General features: G+C 41.5%; 1 protein-coding gene across 8 annotated transcripts in view; it reads right to left on the reverse strand.

The window, feature by feature from the left end:
• Positions 1–20,774, reverse strand: part of SEMA5B (semaphorin 5B) — a 264,202-nt gene that overhangs the window by 77,553 nt on the left and 165,875 nt on the right. For all 8 annotated transcript variants that reach the window (XR_012582007.1, XM_074548796.1, XM_074548798.1 and 5 more), the window contains one exon: positions 1,813–1,875. Coding sequence is in view for 7 of the 8 variants with exons in the window: in XM_074548796.1 (XP_074404897.1) it covers positions 1,813–1,875 (63 nt within the window). In the remaining variant the exon portion in view is untranslated. The remainder of the gene's footprint in view (positions 1–1,812; positions 1,876–20,774) is intronic.

Here is a 20,774-nt window from a genome sequence, read left to right on the forward strand (position 1 = left end):
TTCATCAGCTGCCTAGACTGAACTTGGTCTTTTTGAGCTGGTGCTGAGTCATTTCTCTGCAGTATAACTAACAATGAATGTATAGGGGACTCAGCTGTGGACTCACAGGGTAGTGTAGATACAGACCTGGGAGATCAGTGTTTACTTAGCTACTGCAGAAGTCAGAGTCCTAGTCAACACCTTCGTTTGCGCTAATTGTATGTCAGGAAGTGCCTAAGTCTGCTTGAATGCCTCCATTCCTCCAAACTTCACTCATGATCACTGCACCCACCAAATGATTTCAAACTCTGTGTCACAATCAGCATAAATTCAGCTGCTCAGAGCATTATGCTCATGACATTTTTCTGCAAACCCTTTGCAGTGTGAGAAGGCAGCAGTGAAGATACTCAGACTGCTGCTTACTTTTGACATAACAGTAACAAAGAGAGATTGAAATTACCCTAGACTTTGTTCAGTCACATGTATGGCTTTATCCAGTGGTTGACAAAATATTTCTAGGTTATTCAAGTTCTTCATGAACAACAGGACACAAATCTCACAGACTTTACAATGAAAGAAAAGAGGAAAACCTTTCTTTGCACATCTAAAGTACAAATACCACAAATTCAAAAATTCCTCACGTCTTGAATTTTGGTGTTTTGTCCTACTTCTTCTCATTGCTGCCTGTCTTGTGTTTGGTGTTTGTCCATCCCAACCCATTTTGTCTCCATGTTGATTTCCTGCATCATGTAGTTTCTACTTGAAACTCTAACAGATGTTCTAGGATACCCATACTCCTGTTCTCCACAGCAACATGAAGCAAATTGCTGCCTATCTGGCAAAACTCAAGCTAGCTTTTTTTTTGGTGTGCACATACAATTTTATGCAGTAATCACATGAACTTTATTATATAAAAATAATATTGTCAATGGAAGATCAGATAATCCTGTGTTTAAAGCAGCAAACTGGAATGTGGCAGATTCCAGCATTTTGGCCCAGCCACACAATCACTCTGTGCTTGATTGTCTGTGTCTAAGCAAAGATTGTGCTTATTCTGTCTCATCTTTTGCCAGCCCCTCTGGTTGGGACTTTAAGCTCTTTGCAGAGTTGTACTAAAGACAATGGACACCCTCTCAGTTGAGGACTGAAGATTTTTGAAGTGCATGAATATCATATTTGAAAAACAAACAAAAAAAATCCTGCTTTTAGATAGATGCCTTCGTTTTAGCTTCTCAGAAGAAGGGTGGAAAGGCCCCATGGCTGAATCAGAAATGCCTGAAACTCTGAACTTCTGGGACAGCATGTGCAAGTTCAAGCAATTCCTACTTTAAAGTGCAGTTTAACAGAGTGCACCTGCCTCCCAAGCAGCTCTGTGATATTCAACCTGAGGAGACTGCAGTGTGTGAGCAGATTCAATTCTCACCTTCCAGGGAATTATACAGCTACAAACTCCAACTGCAGGCAAACATTGAATCCCACGTGGCTGAATGCCAGTGGCTCATTGCTGAGGACATGGGCTAAGCCAGCCTGCCTGGCCTCACGCCCCTCTGCAGGATGCTACCCCTGGCTTGCCACCACTCCGCTCCCTGATGTGTCACAAATTGTGTCCTCTCCAGCAGTGAAATCACCTTTAAATTTCATGCAGAGCAAGTGTAATAACTTGAACAGGGGGCCTTTGAAGTGGCTTGCTTGGTGGTGCTCATACCCATGTGGCAGTACAGCTAAACTGCTGCAAATTTGCAAGCTCAAACTGGTGTCAGACATTCTCTGTGTGGATTTCACATGTTGCAAATATATTTACCCATAACATCATTGTAACAAAGCAAAACTTACCTCTGTTTTCCCTTTACTTTGACAGGACCTCCTGGTGTCTTCATCTGAACCCCATGCTGTTGCCTGAAAAACCAAAGTGCACAAGTCACACAAGAATGCCACCAACCACCATGTCTGGAGACTCCCAAAACAAAAGCAAGCATCTCCAGCCAATTTACAGAGCCCAATTTAAAAGCAGCATTGTGACAGTAAACATGTATCTAACTCCCACTGTGCTCACAGTGCACACAAATGATAAATAGATGAGAAGTTCAGAGGCGGTGGCAACTGGAATGTTCACAGAGGACAAACTTTAATTTACATGTAAATATAACTTCTGATCATCATTCAGCTGGAAGGTCCAAGACATAAGCCCCACACACCAAGTCATCCCATTCTTTTTAAAGAGGATAGTGCAGTATAAACCCCCAGCTTTCATTGCCAAAAAGAAAAATTCCCTACAGCAAAGTCTAGCAGTTGTGCACAAATCTGTTGGTCTTCTTAAATTTACCCCCAAGATTATCACCTTCTAAGTAACCCTACAGTGAATCAAGCTGGACCAAAATTGGGAACTGACAGGTAAAATCCAGAGAGATGGGAAGAGGGGAAAAAGGCTGATGGTGATTTGTGATGCCAGACAAGTGGGGTCAGGTCCTGAGGTAGAGTAAAACACATTAGGGCTGAGGGCACTATTGACTGGAGGCTGAGTGCATGTGGGGTCCCCAGTGACCTCTGACTGCTTCAGAATGAAGAGGCCCCTTCCCTCACAGCAAAAGTCAAGACCAGAAAAGCTGCATTAGAGAGAACTTTTAAATGTAAAATATTTAGCAACATATCCAACTATTCAGTGCCTTCCCCAATTTTCCTCCCTTCAGCACTTTTTAAAAATAGTCCTAACAAATTCAAGCAGGTATTGTTAGCTGGAGGTGAAAATACATATAAATATCCATACTATACATAATACATCATTCTGAACACCAGAAAAACAGCTCTGCTACACAGGGAAAGGCCACGCTCACAAAGTATAGATAAAGATCCAGAGCTCCCTTAACAGAGCCAGATTTTCTTTATTTTTATTTTCCTCAGTCCATTACCAACAAAGGAAATAGCTTCAAAGTTCGGTCCGGATCTGAACTCTTCTTGAACTTCTCACTGCAGCCAATATGTTTTTTAAAACGTAGGCTGCCATAGAAATTGTCCTCTAGACACATGATAAATCCATTTTTTTGCAGGAGAAAGTTGGGAAGCCACTAAAAAGAGAAGATGAATTTTCCAACTCCCAGTTCAGGTCCATGAAGACACTCATTCAGATGTACAAGAAATGCAACCAGCCAGGAAATGCATTTATATACAACATTAGGGGAAGAGATAGTTCCATCTCATTCAAAAAACCCCAAAACCAAAAAAACCCACCCCATTTCTCCATTAGCTGAGCATTCCATTCATTTTGACTTGAAATAAAGACTTCATGAGCACAGGCAAAGATCTGGTGAGAGAAGAGAGGAGCACAGGTCTTTCCCTGGAAGCCACTTGTGCATGTGGGGTCCCCATTGGGAAATATCTCCTAAATACTGCAGTCCAATCCAGGGTGGAGGCCAAAAGCTTGTGCCTCAGAAGTGTTTTTGTTAGAGATGGGATAAGTCCTTGCTGAAAAGGATCATTCAGTCATATCCTGAGAGGGAATGACACTGGATGACAGAGCTCACATTGTAAGCCATCACAGGAGAGCAAGGAATTTTGCCTGCTGACTACCAGCATCCATTGACATCAGCAAAGCAACTGCACAGTAGGATTATGATCTTAATCCCAGCTCTAGCCCATGCTCATTAAAACACAGTGTCTTTGTACCTTCAATCAAGTTTTGACAATTTGAATTTAAAAAAAGAAAAAGAAAAAAGATACTCAGAAAATAGATCACTTATTGTGAGGCCCTTCTTCCCATTTTAAAACCAGAGACAGAGAACTTTCCGTTATACAGCCCAGTTTACTTTAACAGTGCTTGACAGGAGAAAATGAAAACAAAAATTGTTGGTTGCTCCAGCAATCAGTGCTGCTTCTCTGCAAATACTCTGGGTCATGTGGGATTGCAGCAGTGCAGCACACAAGAATTTGGCCTCCCAGCGGTCACCCAGCTCTTCCTGCCAGACACCTGCACCACAGAACTTCGAGGCATGCTGCAAACACAGCTCTAGTCAGAGCACTGCTCTCCTCCAGCCATGTTCTAATGTGCCTAAATGTTTTCTTTTATTAGGCACATTGCCCTTCAGCCTTCTGAAGCACTACCTTGATGGGTAGTGATAAAGAAGATCTTAGTGATGGCCCAAATTATAGCAACATGTTGTTTGTGACTACACCATTAGTCAGGGTGCATCTCATTAGAGCTAAGAGGATAATTAAGCAATATGGCAAGCCAGAGCGTGTTTTACAAGTCCCACACATGACTTTGGCAGGACAGGGGGGAGCTAGCTTGAGGGCTGAGTAATTCCAATGACCTCTGGTGACTCAAAGAAAATATTCATGACCCTGCAAAGCAGAACATCTTGAAAATAATAAAAGTATAATTGCAAAGCCAAGCAGCTAATGAGCACTTAAATATTTGTACTGCAAGGTCCACTGACCTACAGACTAGAGCAGGCCTTGTGCTGGACTCCCAGGAGCCCACACACATCTGTGGCCGTGGCCTGTGCCTTGGACCTGGCTAGGCTCAGACCTCTGAGTCTGGGGCTTTCACATGAGCTCTCCGGCATTGTTCAGTTTCTTTACTTGACTGATCAGCTGTCTTTTCAGGTCAAAATGTCCCACCCCTGTCACCTCTGTTGCCTTGGGCTACGCTCTGCAAATTCCCTGTGGGATGCTGGTGCTCTGTCCTCTCACTGGTGCATCCAACCCAAGCCCCTCCTCCACGGAAGAACATATGTTCTTCCTCTGCCTTAGATCCATTTTGCCCCAGGATCAAACTACTGGACATTTGACAGAGCAACCTGCAGAAAGATCTCTCTCTCTGGGGCGCATCTGTGTGTACCTGTATATTAATCAGTGAGGCACAGACCTACTTAACACTTGCATAACACCTCAGCACTGTGAGAGGTGCTTTGTACTTTGTCTTCCTTACCTGATCATAATGCTTCTCAAAAACCATTCTCTTGAACAATGGCTTAGGTGCCTCCCCTCCCTTCCCTCATATCCCTCAATAAACCATTTTTTTAAAATTTTTTTGTACTGCTTTAACTGCCTCTGCACACTTGGATGAGATACAAACTGTATCCACCAGATGTTTTCGGTCACTCTGTGGGGATATCATCCTGAATTTATGATTAATTTTCTCAGTTTTCTGAGACATTTCAGTTTCCCAGCCCCAGAAAACACATCTGGGATTATTTTTGTACCTCCTGCTACATATGTCAGTCAAAAGCAGTACACATCTCCGGACCCATATGCAAGAAAACAACTTTCATGGCATGGGTTGTGGAAGACAATCTGGATGAAGACGTGACAAACCTGGGAGCAGGGCTATATGCAAACACAGGACAGTGTGTACTAGCCATGTGCTTAAGCAACCAAGCAAACAGCTTTTTAGGCTGTCAGGGTGTCAGCAATTCCTCCCATGACATCCTAATAGAGAACACGCCAGCTTCTCATGCTACCTCCTTACAAACTCTCAAGTATTTCTTCCCTCACGCATTTCCAGAAGAAATGCAGTTTCTCACAGTGTTTCCAGCCACTTTGAGGATCTCCTCTATAACTACATGGGCCATTTGCAGGATGGGAGTACCCAGATCCATGTGCCATGTGAAGGGAACAGCTCAGGGCTGCAGCTGCTCTGCAAGATGAGCCATGCAAGCCACGGGCAGGACTGCCCAGCCACCTGTGCAGACAGACACCAGAGGACAAGCAACTTTGTCCCTGAACTGAAAATGCAAATAAACATGCCCTCTTTCAGCCTATTTGCGAGGACAGCTGGTCCTTCACATCTCTGTTTCTTGAGTTCTATGCAGACATATTTTCTCAAATATTTTTTTAATTGCATGTTTGTGTATTATTTCTGCATTTTCAGAAGCCCCATGAAGGAGACAATCACAGAGAAGCATCCGTGTGTACAATCACATGCACCTGGTGTGGCATTGCCCAACTAGAAATCAACAGAAGGGGCCACAATAGCTAAGCCTATTCAGTGCATATCTGAATATTCAGAGGTCACATCCGGACACAGACAGAAAGAGTTAATGTCTCTCCCAATAAATTATAAGCATCACAGTTTGCTACCAGCTCTGACTGCAGATCAGCAGTGCTCTAGAATTCTAGCTCATCCTGTGCTGTCACATCAGTTATTCAGCACGCACTGCTGAGAGAAGCTTTCTAGATACATTTATTTAATTACCTGCACATCCCAGCGTTGGCTCCCAAAGTACCTGCCTGTCACTAGCAAGTCCTGTTATCAATAGTTATGTGTATCCTCAACTGTTAATGTGAAAGTTGCTTAGACTTCTATGGACTAGCTTTTACACTCAGGTCAGCAATTTATACTTCAACACCACAATATGAATTTATAGATTAAGTATACATTAATCCCTGCACTGTACTTGCACAATAAGAGGTTGCAGATTTTCATGCAAAACCAAACCATTGCTTTAAAACTGGAAAGTTAAGATTGGAGGAGAATATATTACATGCATATTTATCAATTAAACACATTGTTAAACACATCTAAGGTGTTTTATTACAAACCTATCCATCTGTTACCAACCTCACTTCCATGAAACAACTGCAGCATGCAAACCACTTTCATGCCTGAAGACAGGCCCACAACCATGTTGTTCAGTCCTTTCAGGGGAAAAATGTGTAATACCAGAATGCACATTGTATACTGAAAGGAAACGAAAATCCCTTAAGTACAAACTGGCTACAAAAAAGTAACAAACTCAACAAACAAAACCACCATGAAACAAATAAGCAAACACCCCCCAAATCAGGTACTGATTCCATGAGATGCCAGCTTTTTCTGGAAGGTACTGTGTTCCTCAGGTTTCTGCTCCTGTCAGCAGATGCAGAAGCAAAAGCAGCACCTTGTGTCCTGGGCTCGGGTGTGCAGGGATTGCTGACGCAGGAGTTTCCATTTCCATCTACTCTCCTCAGTGCCCACAGGAGATTTCTCAACCTGCCCACGGAATGTGAGGTGATTTTGGTTCTCTGCTTGTGCTGCAGGGGCACCCCGAGCAGAGCCTGCCAGTCACATCACCCTTTGCTGAGTTATGCATGAGGAAGGAGGGCAGGAGGTGCTGTGCTGTGACAGCTATTGTGCGCCAGAGACCTGAGCTGGCAGACTTATTCCTTTCCCAGCACATTTATTTACATCTTCCTTTCCAGTAACTGTACAAGGCACTAGTATGTTCAGAAAAATGTACCTCTGGAAAAAAACCCGAAAAACTTGCTTCCTAGATTATACAGGAAGCCAAAAATCATATACAGGCCAAAAATCTCTTCCTCTCTTATTTACATTCATAAATATTTTTTTTTTAATCAGCTCATTTTACAGTAAGGTATGGAAGATTTTCCTCAAGTCTATGGAGAGAATAACATGGAGGGACTATGTTTCCTCTGCATTTAGAATCTGCCAACTTCAATGTAAATAAAGCACATATTTGCACACCCTACTGGACCAGTTTAGCTTAATCACGTTCTTAGGGACTTTGCTAAATTGGAGTGCAGAGTCATTCCCTGAGTGGCTGCTCAGAGGCTGGTTCATTCCCTTACAAGTTGCCAGCCCCAATATTCCCATCCACAGTGATGAACAGATTTCAGATCTCTAAAATATCACCCATAGATTTTTGCTGATAATGAAAAATCCATTTTACAAGTGTTTCCCTATGTTTCGATATACTTTGTAGTGTCATAACATAGCAGCAGTGTAGATCTACCCTTCTCTGGGCAAATGCTGCAGCATTTAAAAGAAATTGATAAATTCTGGGTTTTACAACACTTGGAAGGAAAAAAAATCTTTCAAAGAAGTTCTACAGACTGGATGCAGAAAATCCATGTAGAGGTTATTCCATTTCTATGATGTTTACAATGAAAACATTCCTACAACACTTCAGCTATTTCTCCCCTATTTATTCCTCCAGAACTTCTCCATAAATACTTGCTGGTTTAGTCTAAAAGTGTAAAGTTAAATTCCCTTTTTGAAGCATTGTTTTTTGTCTCTTGAGGACAAGGAACATTTACAGTGCTCCATAAATAATAACTTTTTGAAATCTAATAAAGCACAGTAGCTTAATGCCCTAGAGGCCATTTCTGAAGTTTCAACACTGGTAATTTATTAAAACTGTGATAAGCATGTCTGATAAAAAGATAGCTAATACCAAAAGAACAGAATGCCAAACTTCAATAATTAGTTCTGCTTCACACTGCAGTATTCGAATTGCAGATCACTGCTGCGTGCAGTGACAGGTATGAGGAATGATCATGGAATTCAGTCAATTCATTGCAGGGAGAGGAGGGGGTTTAGATGAAGGGAATTGCATTGTGTGTTATCAAATTATTAATTGATTTCCCTTAAGTGATCTCTGATCCTCCAAGATGTAGTAAATTCAAGCTGTTTGCTCCATTTAAACCCATAGTGCAAACAACAGACTGGCCCAGACACAGCTCTTCTGGAGTGGCCGGACAGTAACTCAGCTGGGGAAGACCTCAAATATAACAATTGGAAGATGGAGGTTCACAAACAAACAAGTGAAAAAAATCCATCAGTGGGTTTCAGGTCCTGTAACCTTAATCTCTGAATCAGACCCTCTCTCTACAAACAAATGTCAGCATCTCACTGTGCAGGGATGGCTCTTGGCCTGGCATGGTAAAATGCAAGGTAAAATGCTTCAGAGTTTTCCTCCTGTGCACAGCTCTGCAGCAAGTGGGTAAGCTCCTGTACCGCAGTTGGGCATCTGTGCCTAAAGGCACAATCTGCTCTCAACTGCAAATGTTATTCTTTCAGAGAAAGTTCTTAGCTGCTGTGAATTCTTCTTTGGTGGTCAATGCTACTGATTTTCTCTCTTTCACAACTTCAAAATCCCTTGTTATTTACTTGTATTATAGAAGCACATAGTGAACTGAGATTGTGACCCCATATTTCTAGGCAATATACAAACATGCTGTGGGAGAGAATTTCTGCCTGAGAGCACTTACAATCTAAACACAGGCACATGGGAGGAAGGGAAAACCAGATGCACAAAGAGGTCAACTGACTAGGAAAAGCCACTGAGCATGTCAGAGGCAGAGATGAGCACTGACCCTTGCTCTCTTGCGGAATAAAAACTTTCCTGTCTAGCACAAATGAGTTCTTAGACAGCCTTTCTCTTTTGCTAGTGTCACAAAATACATCCACTGAATCAGTGATGTGTGAGGGAGTGGGGTTAGAGATTAGAACAATGGGCAAGACTCCATGTCCTGTCCTCTTCTTTCTGACATCTTCGGGCATGGCTACAGTCTCATCTACAAAAAGAAATTTGAGTTTTTGTGCCTTCAACTTCCATTTTTCCTGCAGGAGATTCCATTAAACAACAACATAAGGTCTGTAAATCTAACACTCCCCCTTCTCTGCAATGTCAGGTAGGAATTTACAACTCCAGACTATGCATTCCCTTATCTGAAAGGAGCATTGTGTGAGGCTTAACAGATCATGGTTTCTACAGTGCACCCAAATGGAAGTACTGTAATAGTCCAAGGTCTTATTATTAAAGACGATTGTCTAAAGATTTAGTAAAGAACATTTGATACCAAATACTAAAACTAAAATGGTGTTTTCTAAGAGATAAACAACAGTCATGTACAGGTTACAGCTTTTTTCAGCTCTTCAGGAATTTTAGTGCACAAAGAACATGTTACAATGAAGCAGCCGGCTCAGTCTTAGGTGCTGTCAAATTAAAATTCATATCCGAAGCAAGCAGATTGTCTTGCCACTGCTTTAAGTGTATTTTCAGTAACTCTTCTGTAAAGCATTTGTAACTTGATGCTGAATCCCATACTGAGGAGAATTTGAGCTTTTTAACATAATGGAACTTTGTCATCCCAATTTGCAGTTTTCAAAGGACCTGTGAGCCTCCACTGCAGCCCAAGACTCCCCATGCAAGCCTGTGTAGGTACAGCCTTGTCAAACTGCATTATGAGTAAAGTGCAATAATAAATGGGGTATCAGGTAGCAGTGGACAGCAGAGCACTGAGAGACAACAGAGCACAACCCCACAAAAGGGAAAGGTCACAGCTCACCAGCCACATAACTCATTGTGAGGTTTTCATAACCAGAAGTGTTTTATTATATCAAGGATTGGATTCTTCTGAGACCCAAAGGGAACACATGGGAAAAAGCAAGAGGAGAATGCACATTAACTAAGGGCATGAAAGGTGCTGGCTTAATGGACTGATTCAGAGTGGGTTAAATCTCTCACTAAGAGTGATAAGAAGGTTTGTGGAAGACCCTTACAGTTAACTCAAGCACTAAGGCAATGCCACAAGGACAGGTCCAAAGAGAGGGGAATCAGTGTGGGGGTACAAAGATGCTGGGATGCAGAGCTGTCCATAATGATAAAGAAAGGAGAGCACATTCTGCTGTGCCTGTGTGCTGAGCTTTGACAGTTGCATATTTACACAGCAATGTTAGATGAACACACCAACACGAAGCTTTGCAAGGAAGATACAGTTCTGAAGAAGAGAGATAAAGATGGCACTGCATTTCTGTTCCCACTATCTAGTGTTTGTATTTTTATCATTCTGTGTAAAGAAAAATGTCAGTCTGTGCCAATGATTTCATTTAGCTGGTGATCTACTTCTTTTGCTTGAAAGTGCTTAACAGTGCAATGATTTAGTTGCAAGTTCTATTTGGGAATGCTTATCTTTTTTTGAAAGCTATTGCTTTTAAGCATTAAAAAGCATGGATGGGGCCAAATATAAATTGACAGTCTCAGTAAACTGGGATGATAGTGAAAAAAGACCTTGAAGCTCTCACCTATAGCCAGTTTAGAGTGAATGACAACATCTAGAACTGGAGAACAGCAGAGGGGATGTTGGGGAAAGATGACAATGCTTTTCCTATTAGGGAAGATTGAAAGCATACAGAAACTGAGATGAGAGTTTCAGCACACTGGGTAATTAACTGCCACAGTAGAATTTGGTTTCTTGCCATGTCACATTCAGTTTACAGCTTAGGATAACAAACATTTACAAAATGTACTGGAGATTACAGAGACATAAGATTATATGTTAAATCAATAAAATAACTACATAAAGAGGTTAAAATATACTGAGGGGAAAATAATTAAAGAAAAAATTCACTGCTGTCAAGCACAGGTCAGAAATATAAGTACAGCTGATGCAGAGGCAGGTGCAGTTGTCACTGGCCAGGTGGGTATCACATAAAACTATTTCTCATAGCCCCAGCACTGTTTATTCTGTAAAGAGCAGGCTTTGTTTTGGGGTTTCTTTTCTTCAGTTGATACAAACAAGGTACAACAAGCTATTTCTAAGAAGTGAGCCAACGAATGTAGTCACAGTAATGGTTTCCCTTGATAGAGTGGAGGCAATTCTTCTTTCAAGGCTCCTCTACCGCCAAAAGATGTCCATCTCCACCCCTTTATGTTCTTTGGCAGAGTCGCCATTCAGAACCAAATCCCTCCTTCTTCTTTGTGGCCTCTGCTGATAGATGTGACAAGACTTCTAAGCAGCCTCCTCTTACTGTTTTGCACAATGATTTCTGGAGTAGGAGGTTCAAAACCCCCTCCAATGGACCAGCCCATATTCAGTACAAAATCAATTTACCATGGCTATAGTCTCCTTTGTATTTCTGCATCAAGCAAAGCAATTTTGTTCTCCTTCACTTTTCTGCTCTGGGTTTCCTTGCCATTGTAACTCTTTGAAGCTCACAGCTTATGGAAAGATGTTAAGGGTTCTCCACCATATATTTTTTGCATTCCCTCTCCCTCAGCTTATGGACAAATCCTACACAGTCAACTGAGTGCAATTTTGTGCACCTGCATTAAGGGCTCAGCTATGAAACGCAATCTTTCCATATAAGCTTGAAACCAAAAATGCAATCACTGAAGCACTTGTGAAATGCCTGTGTATTACCAGCTTTCTAAAGTGGGGAAGTCTTGCATTCTTTATTCCTCTCCAGGTTGCATCATTGAATATACTTGTTCAGCATTTACTTGTTTGTTTTGAGAAGAAGCTAAAATAAGTTTGAGGAACTGTCCAATTTGGATTTGATTCTTACAACAATTAGGCTAAGATTCAGGAATCAAAATCAGCACTTCCTGCAGTATTAAAGAGACTAATGTAGAACTAAGATGACATTTTCACTGTTCTGTGCCTCCTGTTTTTCTTTAGGGAAATCACATCTATTGCATTGGGGGGTGCTAATACTCTTTCAGATGACAAACACTGCAATATATTCTCATTAAAATTGTGTAAGAGGTTGAACATGGTTTAAGTCTTGCCTTGGTTTGGAAAAAAAAAAGAGGGCAGTGCACAATTAAACAAATAAATGTGCATGTGATTTATTTTATCCTATCAAAATGCTTTTCTGGTTGTGCACTTATGCTTGGTGTAATACAATCAAAAGCGAAAAAAAAAAGGCACTGGAAATCTTTAATTAAGTGAAAGCTGCATTATTGAGACCAAACGAAAGCTCTGAGACTCCTTTAATGAGCCAAGACCAGTCTTGTGCAAGCCAAAGAGATTGGGAAAGTTTTGCAAGGCAGTCTGAACACAGAGATCCTTCCTGAACCGCAGGAACTTAAGTGAAACCAGACTCTCTCACTTGTTCTTCCCCAATTTAAAGTAATCATTTTTGAGCTTCAATAATATGGATAAAAAATTCTAAAACCTAAAGTTAAAAAGTACTTTCCCTGTTCAGTTCAGCAGATGTATGTGAGAATTTCCATTTGTTTTCTAGCACACCTAGAAAAAAGATCCAGACCCTGTTCCTAGTATGATTTTGGCATGAACTGCAGAGGCACATGGACAGCTGCATAGTGCTAGGCATTTCTGCTGGAAATTAAAAGGCAATTCTGCCCCAGCGGGCCTAAATCCTAGCATAGAGGTGAAACCCACCACGTGGCTGGAAAAATCAGGCAGAAAGGAGGAGATGGACCAGTGATACAGCAGATATCTGCAATCAGGGAGCTCACATGGTGCACAGGCAAGTGTGGTGTAAGCTACCCAGGATGGTTTGTTGACAACACACTTAGATTTCGACCTTTAGACTCTCTGGCTTCTATGGGGTTTGGTGCTCAGCATCATAAACTGTCAGAAAAAGGCCATTTTTGATAAATCACTAATAACCAAGAATAAGTAGGACCATCCAGAAATTACCAGGCAGGGCTGGAAGAGAAAGTCAGCAATGAAAAGTCCTCAATATTTCATAAAAGAGATTTCAGTATTTTTTATTGTTCTACAGCTACATTGTGCATTACATCTCTGCGTTCCTCCACCAGGTGCCTAACGCTCTTGATCAGCTAATTACAGCCTTCTGCTTATTTCATGTCAAGCTTAACTCCCAGTCTGAGCCTAGCCTGCAGTTCTGGCATGTATTTTCCTTAATCTAAGACCATCTGTGCTCCATCAGAAAGGAACACTTAAATACAGAGAAAGTGAAGAACCAAAAGTGCAGAATTCCCAGTATCCTGCCTCCACCTCCTCTCCCCAGCATTTCCAATGAAATGTGAAGCCAACATCCATCCAGTCCTAAATACTCTGGAAGGCTCTGATGCAGCAATACTTTTCAGTGGTCAGTGGGGAAATGACAAGCCAAAAAGGACCTGAATCTCTCAATTTCTTTATAACAAGAGCTTCATAATTCAAAAACCACATCCCCAGCAACATATGCAGTGGCTGAGTCCAGCACTCAATCAGTGTAAATCAAATACTTGTCTCAAGAAGAACAAGGAGTCAGTTTGGGGGGAAAAAAGCAATGGGGTTGATTTATCAAGAATCCAAATGATATTTCTCAAGTCTATTTTTTATTGGGAGTGCACTACAATTTAAATAAAAACTGAACTGCAGTGTTAGGGACAATGGCTCTCTGCCACTCTGTCCCACCACCAAAATTTCAAGTGTTTCTAAGCCCTACTGTCCCCTCACTGCCCAGCCCAGCTGGACACAGCCCCTGCCTGCTGCCACTGCCAGAACCTGACCAGTGTGCACGGCACTGATCCACCCCTCTTCCTCCCAAGGCTGGGAAACAGATGCCTTCAGACTCCCTGCTTGGTCTGTCACAGTTTGCCTTGCTTCTGCCTCCTCTTTTCCAACACCAGACGTCAGCACCTGATGCTGTAGTAAGCTCTGCCAAGCCTCATCTCAACAAGGAATGTATTTGCTCCTTCTCCTGCAAAGATGGCTCTGGTGCAGTGTCTTTTATTCCTTCCTCCCAGATCCTCTGTTCTGTTCTCCAGTCTGCACTCTGCTGCCAACCCAGGATTTATTTTTCAGTTTCCTTCAGTTTGAGTCCTGCCCTTACATTCCCACTTCCACCAGGCTCTTACCTCACCTCCCCTCCAGCACATTTGCATTTGACCTCTATGAAGGTCAAAGATTCCAAAAATGAGTTTTGAAAATATGTTTTATAATTAAGATGAGGGAATACAAAATGATTCTACAACAGGATTAATGCAGCATACTTCTTTGTGTTTCTTCTTAACTCCTTTCTGGTGGTTTTCAAAGCTTTCACATTTATCTTCTATTGAAAAAAATTATTTTTCTTTTTTTGCCTTGTTATTAAATCCTCAACAACTGATCTCACAGCAAAAGCTACTAAATTTGTAACAATTATATTAGCCACATACATTTTTTTCTCCTGTCACTGTGTTTACCACTATTATATTTATGAACCATTGATCATTCCTTTCTGCCCCATGCATCAAAATTCTCTCCTCTTAGGCAATTGCAGTTTGTCTCTTAATATTCCCAGGCTAAGTTAGGATTTTTTTTTCACATTCTTAATAAAGCTTAAATCACTTCTCTCTGGATGACCTTGCAGCCTATTCAAACAGCTGCAGCCCTGTTAGCTCCTTTTCCTTACTCACAAGGAAGTAAAATACTTTTTTCCTAAAACCTCAAAACCTTGCTTTGTCTCCTGTCTGAAGTGAATAATCAATAATTAGTGCATAGAATTCTTGACAGAACAGTGTTTCTGATGAAAGCATATTTTTATTAACCCTCCCCCACATTCCTTCCAAGCTGTTCTCTTTTTTACACAAATTTGCAGGTTTATTCATATTCTAAGTATTTTTATCTGAAGGGATACATTTGTATAGCATTCTTCCCCTAGTAGACCCCAACTATTCTATTTTTACATTCAAAGGTTTTCATTCAAAATGTTTAGAAAACAAGTAGTGAAAAAGGGGTCCATTTTAAACACATGGATATGCTGGAATTGCCTAGTTGTTTACCTAAAGAGAAGAGATGAAGATAACAACTGCTTAATACTACATCCTCTATGAATCAGAACATGACAATTTTGTAGGCTCACAGTTATGGTAAATTTCCTATATTTACAAGTACACGAAATAACATATAACATTTAGATCTTAAACAAAATGCCACATATTTCAGAGCACTCAAAAGGACAAAATGTCATTATCTCAGCTTCATAGCTAGAGAAAGGAAAGCTCAGACTGGGGGTAGCTGGAAACCACCTTACCTGTTCACAGCTGTCTGCAAGTGAAGCAGCCAGTCCATGCTACCCAAACTCTTCTTACAGAGAATGCAGAAGATGTCATTTCTCTACATGTGCCCTTCACCTGATTCACCACTCTTGGTCTCTGCAGTCTCAGAATAGTCTCTTACTTGGTCATGTTCGTGATAAAAATGCAATAGGTACCTATAACCATGGTGTGGTATCTTCTAGATGAAAGAAGCATTTCAGCGACAGTACAATAACTTAAGATAATTGTTCCTATTAACTGCTCAAGCTGCAGTGGCACCCAGCAACTCAAAAAGGTTTCTGAGGATGCAAACTTCCCATCCTTCTCCAGTCAGGGTGGCTGGAGATGCCACAGGCATAGTCAAGGCTGTGCCCATTTACACATCTTGTCCTTTTAGGGTGTGGGTTGGGCTCTCCTTGAGCACAGCCTGGGGAAGGCAGGTGAAACCTTGGAGGCCAAAGCTCTTTGAGGTTTTCAAAGGATTCAGGGATTCAGCTGCACCTGCCAGGCTGAGACAGGATCAATATCCTGTGGGAGTGATGAGCAAACTGTTCCCATCCCAGCTCCCCAGCTCTGGGTGTCTGGTAACAGCTGTGCAGGCCCCGTCTGTGACTGCTCCATAGCTCCAATAATCCCCTCCTATTAGTCATTCAGAACTGCTGCGCTTAAAAGAAGCTGTAAAACATATCAGCTAAACTGTTACTAACAGAGAAATGCAGGATTATTTACCTAGGGAAAAAATACACACAGTAATATGAAATGTGTTTACTATAAAATTATTTTTTTTTTTTTGCAAAAAGCTTAATAGTAGGTTTTAGAGGAAACGTGTGTTCATTTGTAGGCCCTTGAGAGATGCAAATCAATAAATGGTGATTTTTTTTTTAATGCTCTCATTATAAATGACTGGATGCTAACAGGGTCAAACTTAATCCTGTGCAGAGAGCCAGTGCAGGGACATGAATCATTTAGATCTTGTTTAAGCTCTGTCTTGAGAACAAAATGTAGATATTCCTCTGTATTCTCAGTCCTTAAAAAGCGCCAACCTGCTCCTTTTTTTTTTTTTTGCAGTAATTGTCCCAGGTACTCCATTGTTCATCCTGTACCATGCCCAGTGTGCTCCTTTGTGTCTTCAAGGACTCTCTTACCCCTGACTCGCAGCATGTGCGGCTCAGCTCCCGGCAGGGATGGATGGGTCGGGACGTGGAGTCCCAGGCAGGAGGAGCCCTCGGCCGAGCGGGGACCCATGGGCAGCTGCCCCGCCACAAACCCGGGTTGCTGAGCGGGGCCCCCGCGGGAGGCATTCCCCCGTGCCCAGGACAGGGTGCGGCAGGAGCTGGCTGTGCTCGCGTGTGGAGCTCAATGGGTCGCTGCCCCCGCATCGAGCGCTCCCGGCCGAGGTGCCATTGAAGCCATCCTGTGCCGGGGCCCCGCTAACGATCCTGTCACGGAGCCCTGACCGGGCCGGGAGCGCCTCGGAAATGCTCTCCGTGCCTTGCAGCTAGCCAATAAACCACTCCGTGCCTAAAAAATAGCCCGCATACCTGAAATAATCAGAATTTTAAAAGCACATTTTTGTATAAATCTCATTTTGTATAAATGCTGGCTTAGGTAAGGTGCTGCCTACAACAAGAGGCTGATTTGCCTCTCAGAACATGTGCAGGGCTGGGTTTGCTGACAGCAGCCACAGATGAGTGAGTTTGTCAGAGCAGGGGACAGCCATAAGCACATTGAGATCCCCCAAAGGCTCCTGGAGCTGCTGGAGTGGGAAGCAGCCCACAGAGAAAAAAGGCTAAACATGCAAACCAAAATATATTTTGCAATGATAAGGAAGCAACAGTAGTGTCAGGAAATGAGAAGTCCTAGGAATTTATTTTTCTTTTGATTTTCATTTTTTTTCTCTTCCCTTTTTAAAGTATCTCTAATGGTCCTGACTGTAAGTTGCAAGAAATAAGAGCATTAGTCTTCATTCCCTACACATAAAATGCCTGACAGGGTTTTATCAAATAAAGAGTCCAATATGCTACAGTTATCAGTAAGTGACTTCAGCAGCTAATTAAATTCTCAGTTTCTAAATCCTGCTCATAATGTCTGCTGACAAAGACCAAAACCCCTGTAGTAATTTTGGCTTCCAGGTGAGGTGAGGCTGGGAAGGAGAGAATGCCAACTAACAAATTACCCAGGGAAGCAGGCTGGCAATCCACAGCTGACATCCATCATGTAAACTTCACTTTACTGTGTGAGCAGAACAGGGTAGCTCCCCTCTGGATGCAAATCAGCTCCGTGGCCTTCACTCACTCCAGGAGGGCTGCCCTGCTTAAAGTACAAACTCAAACAGGTACAGCTCCTGGACCTCCTCTATGGGGGTGCTATACCCTATGTATATGATCCTCCCATGTATGGGTACATATATAAAAATAGATGTATAAATATATATATATAAGAACTTCCTATACTATGTCTAAATACTCACTTTAGACAGCAATTAAATTGATCATGACTAGACCGCAGACTTTGAGACAGTTTAGCAGACCTATGAATGTGCATATTGAAACATTTTTACTCACTAGAGCATGCAGTATGTTCTTAACTCAGAGAATTCTCAAAAGAAAACTGGTATTTATTTAAAGCTAAACCTGGGCTTAAAAGCTTTGCTGGTTATAAATGGACTCATGAGCTGGGTTCTCTTAGACAGAGGGGATATTGTGTTCAGAAATCACTCAACACTATGGACTGTGAGAAGAGATTTGCTTTCTCTGCTCTCTGAATTTCAGCTGATGAGTAACATCAGCAGAACTTTGGTTCCCAAGAGCAGATGCTGCAGCCCATCACAGAGTAGAGCTCCCTGCAGTGAGGAGCTGGAGAAGTGTGTCCTTGAAGGATGAGGTGTGGCCTTCAGACACTGTCACCTTCAGTTTGACATGCATTATTTTTGTCCCTCATCTCTCACTCCACGTAGAAATTTCTCTCTTACATAAATCTTGGGAAGGATGACTTGCACCTGAAAGCTGCAATCTACCTCCTGACCAGTCATTTTAAGGAAAGGAATATTCAGGGAGTAGATTTTATTTGGGGACCCTAAACCATAAGAATAAATAGCTGAATTTACCAGAAAGTTTTTCCAGCCAATATAAGCTTTATTATGGAATAGCTTTAAACCTCTAGGCTGAGAGTGAGAGGTTTTAGGTGCAGCTTTGGAAGGTGATTTATGAATAGATTTATATGTTAATCTGTTAATAAAAAATGTTTCATACTGATAAAATATGTGACAACCAGGACTCAGCTATGAGCCACATATTAAAGACTGCATCTGCTCTAGTAGAGGTCTTTTGATTATGTTTTTAAATGAGGGAACTGCACTGGCCTGAAAATAAAGAAATAAACTTTGTATCTAGAAATATGTGCCACATAATTCAAACACAGATCTGGGAATCTGCAAGAAACAAACAATAAACTGCTTCTGAAAAGTGAAGCTTATTCCTGAACATTTCAAAATAGAGCTCCTGTCAGGCAACTCAATGGTACATAAAGATAGGCAAAGTATTCTTACTCTTTCCCAAAATTACTTCTCAAACTGGATGTTAAATTGGACGATAATCTCACATTCCAACTAGATTGGAGAAATAAATACCTTCAGCAAAGCTGGGCCAGCCCAGCCCTGGGCTTGTGCTGCAATGTCAATGCCTAATTTTCTCATGATCTTTGAAAAGATATTTTGAAAAATAGGAACAGCTCTGGCACAAGGATGTTTCTGCAAGGAAATGTGAAATACAGTACTTGTAACTCTCTTCTACTGGGAACCCCCACAGCACTTTATAGAGGAGTGCTGCAGCCCTATTGCACATGTTAAACACCAGGCAGACAACCTGGGCAGGTTAACTTTACCTCAGGCATCCTTGGGCAGAGCCAGCATCACAAATTTGGCCCTCCAAGCCCGATCTGGTGCCTATCCAGCAATTCTTGTGGATGGAAGATTTTTCTAACATTTGCAAGTTTTCTGATTAGTGCCAGGGCTTTATGAACATATTGTGAATCCTTAATATTTCTCAGTGAAGTATTTTCACTAGGAAAGATTACTTGAGTGACAACTTGTGCTGTAAACTACATTACTCACTGTTCCCTGTTGATTTTGTTTATCATATTTTATTCAACTATAGAGAGAAACCAAGTTAAACTCTGCCACCTCTCCTCACACTTCTATACACTTACAGAGCATGTTTCTCATCAGCAGACATAAGTGTGGCACTACTGAGCCCTAAATAAGTAGAAAATAATGCATTTAATGCTTGGTTTGATTCAAAGTGCAAAAGACAAAACCTGTTCCGTTTGTTGCTATGTGACATATTGAGGACTGATAGGCAAGTTTTATTATTATTAACTACAGTTTGTTGATACATGCTGTTGATTTACCAGTGATTATGCCACAGAGCTAAAGATCCCTTCAGGGAGTAGCAGGGAGGGAAGTGTGTCTTCAGGAGCAGCTGTGCAGTTTAAGAGCTTCATCTCTGTAGCAGGGATGTTGCTGCTTTTTAAAATGAGGGAAGAAAAATTGAACTAAAAACATCCTTATCAGTAATGTACTGGGTAGGTGTCTGCAGTTTGTTTGTCACAGGACACTATGGAAATGTTTTGTCTCTATTTCAGGTTTGAAAAATGCTTATTCCAAAACCCCAACAATATCAGTAGAAAGAAATTTATTTCAGTAAGGTTCAGATCATGATTTAAGAGCTGATACTGCCCCAGTATATTGATACTTTGCTTTAAGCTTGGTTTTAGGTCTTATGCTTCAGTGGGACTGATAAGTACCTCAGGTTTTGCCCTAGTGACTGGGCAGCACTATCCAAAATGCCCCTGTGAATATAGGGGATCTTATTCAGAAATGTGAAGCCAAATTTCAGAAGCAAATGAAGTTGTGTGTTCTGTAGCATTTTTGTGTGTTTTGCAGTGGGGTACCAGTAGATCTGTAATTGTAGACCTAGGTGGTACTGGATAGTGTGGAACTCCACAGGCAATCCTTCCTAATGCAGGTTTATGACTGCTGGGGAACTCACAATTTTTTTGTCTTTCTTAGGTGAAATAGTTTATGTCTTCCAAATAGTTTTGCAATAGGTGCACTTATTTATTCTTTTACAGTCTGTTAAAATACAGTACAAACTCTTGAAGGATTTTAAATACTTGAAACACTACTGGCCTGACATACCAGCATTCAGACTTCACAGGGCTGCTTCAAAACTTTTTTATAAGAGATCTCCCATTAAAAGAAACAATTGAAGCCAAAATATTTGATGAAATTACAACATTTTC

The sequence above is a fragment of the Zonotrichia albicollis genome, chromosome 10 (genome assembly GCF_047830755.1).
Source record: "Zonotrichia albicollis isolate bZonAlb1 chromosome 10, bZonAlb1.hap1, whole genome shotgun sequence".
NCBI classification, from domain to species: domain Eukaryota; kingdom Metazoa; phylum Chordata; class Aves; order Passeriformes; family Passerellidae; genus Zonotrichia; species Zonotrichia albicollis.